The sequence below is a fragment of the Oxyura jamaicensis genome, chromosome 18, assembly GCF_011077185.1.
Source record: "Oxyura jamaicensis isolate SHBP4307 breed ruddy duck chromosome 18, BPBGC_Ojam_1.0, whole genome shotgun sequence".
Lineage (NCBI taxonomy): Eukaryota > Metazoa > Chordata > Aves > Anseriformes > Anatidae > Oxyura > Oxyura jamaicensis.
Window position 1 is genome coordinate 5,260,332 of NC_048910.1, and position 4,047 is coordinate 5,264,378.

A 4,047-nucleotide genomic window follows, 5' to 3' on the forward strand; every position below is an offset into this window, starting at 1 on the left:
CACAGCTTCCCTCGCAGCCCCTCCAGCATCCCTCTCGTCTGATGGGCGAGCGAAACCAAAGCTGAGCGAGTCGTGAGCATCGTCCCAGCCCCGTTCACGCCAAGCAGGAGGGAAGGGATGGAGGCAAACGCTCAGACCAGGGGGTGCCTCGAGAGGTGACACAGGCTGTGGGCAGGAGGCACACGGACCCCCCTGGGGACCCCATAGCCCAGCCTTGCCCCGTGGCCAGCACGAAGGCTGCGGGCGCTCCTCTCTGCTGGAAGGGCTTTGCCTGGGCCGAGGTGCTGAGCCCTACCCGGGCTGTCTGCCCCCCTGATGTCTCACCTGGCTCCCCCCAGCACCCTGACCTCTCCTGAGAGGCTCCATGGGGCTGTGGCCGTGCTCCTGGGTGACCTCCGGGCGCTCTGCAGAGCCTCGCACGCACCAAAGTGGGAGCCAAAGGCTGCTGTGGCTGGGGGGATCGGAGCTCTCACAGGGGCCAGGCGCAGCAGGGTGTCAGTCTGCCCTGGCAGAGGAGCAGGGGATCAGACACAACCGATTTGGGGTTTTGATCTCTCTGCTCTCAGCACACGTTGGGTGGAAATGAGTCCTGCGCTTGGCTCCTCGGTCGTTTGCTTGGCTGAGCCCACAGCAAGCAGCATCGTTTCAGCAGTTCTAGATCTGGGAGCATTCGAAGGGAAAAGGGTGAAACTTGACGCAATTAAACCCAAACCGTGGTCCATCCCCAAACCTGTGACACCGCAGGAGCCTGCGAAGCCACGGGACGGGGAGCAGCTCCGCTAGGTGACGTTGAAGGTGATGAAGGAGCCGTCTGCTCCCTGCTGCCGTCCCCCCGCCGCATCGGCCTCCCCCCAGGACCCTGCCGGGACCTCGCAGCGCGCGGAGCAGCGGCGGGGCAGGGCGTGGGTCACCTCGCTGAGCTCTGCCTCCAGCGTGCTCACCGTGTTGGTGGCCTGGGCCGCGTGCACCTTGTTGGCCGCCCTCTTCTGCAGGAGGCAGATGAAGATCTTCTTGAAGCCCTTGCGGAAGTGCTTGGAGACGAGGGCGTAGACGATGGGGTTGACGCAGGAGTTGGCATAGGAGACGAGGTGCGAGAGGACGCGGAGCACGTAGGTGGCGTGGTTGAGGGGGAAGTACCCGAACCAGACGCAGAGGATGAGCAGGTGGTGGGGCAGCCAGCAGAGGCAGAACAGGACGGCGACGATGACGATCATCCTGGTGACCTTCCTCTTGGCCGCCTTGGACTCCGACATGTCCTGGAGGGGGTCCACGGACCTCCACAGGTAGCGAATGGTCCGCGTGTAGGTGAGGCTCAGGATCAGCACCGGGACGAGGTAGCTGAAGACGAAGGTGCAGAGGTCCATGGCCTTGCGGCGGGAGACGTCCCAGATGGGGTGGCAGACGGTCAGGTTGGCCAGCTGGAACTGCTGGTAGTAGCTGAGGTAAGGGCCCGAGAAAACAACGGAGAGCCCCCAGATGAGGCAGATGGCTGCGAGGGCGTTGCGGGGCGTCCTCAGCTCCCGCGAGTGCAGCGGGTAGCGGATGGCCAAATACCTGCGTGGGAAGGGGAGGGGGACACGACTGTGGTTCTGGGCACGGCACGGAGGGAGATCCGCTCTAGGAGCAGACCGGAGGAAGGGGGAAAGTGATGGATTTCAGCTTTCCAGGGCCATCGGTCCCATAAGGAATTCGCCACTGTCTCTGGGGGTCTCTGCAGCACAGCGAGGTGAGGAACGTCCCCGTCCCCAGCCCTGTCCCACCCCGCTCTCTGCTCTGGGGTCGGGCAGGGCTGGCCCCATCCCGTCCCTCTCCCCAGCCCAGCAGCCCCACACCTGCTCATTAACCTGTCTGGCACCAGCGACAGCAGGGATACGACGGCAGAAGGAAGCCCCCAGGATCCCCAGACACCGCATGCCTCTCGCTGGCACACAGTGCCCCACGTTTGGGTCTGCAATTAGCTGGGTCCTTAATTACACCCAGGTCTAGGAGCTCCGGCAAGCTCCTGCTCCCTCCTCCAGGACGCAGGGGGCTCCCCGGGGTGCTCGGCGTGTCCCCTCGCACACCCAGCAGAGCAGCCCCAGATCATTTCACGCTCACTGTTGGTAGCTGGGAGCCCTCGTGGAGCCAGGGGCTGAGATAGCGTGGGGTGAGGCAGAGCAGCACGCTGCCTTTGGACGGAGCTTCCCTGCTCTAGCCCGGCTGGGGAGGTCACTGCAGCGAGCGACACCGCTGGGACAGAATCTGGCTTTTTGCTACTGAAAGGGGAAGGTGAGAAAAAGCAGTGCCCAAGCTGAAACGTCCCCGTGTTTTCCCTTTCTTGATGCTTGGCGGAAGGTGGGATAAAAGCAGCACCTAATGTGAAACGTCCCTGAGTTTTCCCTTTCTTGATGCTTTCCTGCTTTGCTGTGGGCTCTCTGGAGGGCAGCCGCTCTCTCCAAGAGCCCCGGTAAGAGCCGGGGCTGCGCAGGGACGGAGCTTGGTTTCTCTCCACTTTTCTGTCCCCTCCTCAACTGCCAGAGCCTGCCTAAACCCTGGTCCTGCAGCTTTGGGGTCTGAAAGCCCGGTAAGAGCCAGGGGCTCCCCACCCAACCTCCTCCCGTCCCGCAGCAGGTCCCCAGCGCTCCCATCTCCTTGCACCCCGGAGCTGGGAAATGCTCCTGGACCCCCCGCAAGCCCCCAGAGATGCTCGATCCCTCCCCAGGGGTGCCTGTCCCCTCTCCTGCCTGGGTGGCTTTGCGGAGGAGCCCCCCCATCCCCTTTCCTACCTGTCGAGGGAGACGGTGGCCAGGGTGAAGCTGCTGGCGTACATGGTGAGGTAGATGAAGAAGTGGACGGCCTTGCACAGAAAGGGCCCGAAGACCCAACCCTCCAGCGTGTAGATGGTGGCTTGGAAGGGGACGCAGAAGAGGATGAAGCACAGGTCGGCCACCCCCAGGTTGAGGATGAAGAGGTTGGTGGTGTTGTTCACCTGCCCGTTGCGCAGCAGCACCGCCAGGACCAGGCAGTTGCCCACGGTGCCCACGAGGAAGATGAGGAGGTACGCCAGCGGGATCAGCACCGCCTCGGGCTGCCAGCCCCCCTCGGAGCCCAGCGCCGAGCCGTTCATGGCGAGGGGGTGCACGGGGGGCGCACGGAAAGCGCAGCGGGGCGTGCAGGGGGATGCACCGGGATGCACGGAGAGCACACGGGAGGTGCCAGGGGGATGCGCAGGGACGGTGCGAGGGGAACGGGTGAGCTTTGCCTCCTCTGGGTCAGTCGGGAGCTCCGTGCTGCTCCGCGCTGCTCTGAGCTCTCCCTCCTGCCGAAGAGGAGGAGGAGGAGGAGGAGGGCTACGGGGCGGTGGCGGCTCCTGCCCAGCCCCTCGCTGGCTGTTTTATTGGAATGAGCACTGAAATCTGTCCCCCCCCCCTCCCATCCCACCCCCCAGCAGCACTGCCTCCTGCCCTGGATAGGCAGGGGGGGCTGGATTTAGTGGGGTAAAAAATGCTCCGGGTGCGGCGACCACCTGGGGGAGATGGGGCTGAGCACCCCGATGTGCAAGCAGCGGGGTGGCCGGGTGCTTTCCCTTCCTGCTCGTCCCCACAGCGGCATGAGAGCTGGTTATTTGGAGAGCTGCCTGCCTAAAGCAGAGGGGCTCAGGAACACAGGTCCTCAGACTGCTAACGTGTAAATTGTCCAGCACGCAGCTAAAGCCCTGCACAAGAACACTGCAGGGATGAGTAAAGGTTTGCGGGAGAATCTTTTTTCCCCCTCTAGAGTGTGGGGGATCAGGTTAACTCACTGCAGCAAGAACAAATCTTTTTAACGTCTCTTTTCTTTTCCTGCCTGCAAAATTGCCTCTTTTGTTACTTCGGAGTGTTCAGAAGTGGAAGTCTCAGCTTGCTCGGTGCAATCAGCTCTCCGAGGACACTTCACCTGGCCCCCAGGCTGCTTTACCTTGTTCCTGCGGAGGGAGATATTTAATGCATCAATGACTCTGCTAACTAGCCCACTGCACAGCTTCTCCATCGTCTGCATGGACATTCAGATCTAGCCCTGCTGGCAGCG

At 62.8% G+C, this 4,047-nt stretch overlaps 1 protein-coding gene across 1 annotated transcript; it reads right to left on the reverse strand.

Annotated features, from left to right (window-relative positions):
- Window positions 1-768: 768 nt before the first annotated feature.
- Window positions 769-3,119, reverse strand: GALR2 (galanin receptor 2). The gene is made up of 2 exons (XM_035342131.1): window positions 2,766-3,119; window positions 769-1,554 (listed from the first exon to the last, which is right to left on the reverse strand). The coding sequence occupies exons 1-2, from the start codon at window positions 3,104-3,106 to the stop codon at window positions 780-782; spliced, it is 1,116 nt and encodes a 371-aa protein (XP_035198022.1). The 5' UTR covers window positions 3,107-3,119; the 3' UTR covers window positions 769-779.
- Between the last annotated feature and the right edge of the window lie 928 nt (window positions 3,120-4,047).

What these genes read in the sequence shown, in the direction of transcription:
- GALR2 (XM_035342131.1), bottom strand. Translation starts at nt 3,106, where the DNA reads ATGAACGGCTCGGCGCTGGGCTCCGAGGGGGGCTGGCAGCCCGAGGCG. An exon ending in GCCACCGTCTCCCTCGACAG is followed by an intron (nt 1,555 to 2,765) that starts GTAGGAAAGGGG and finishes CTTCCCACGCAG; the next exon opens with GTATTTGGCCATCCGCTACC.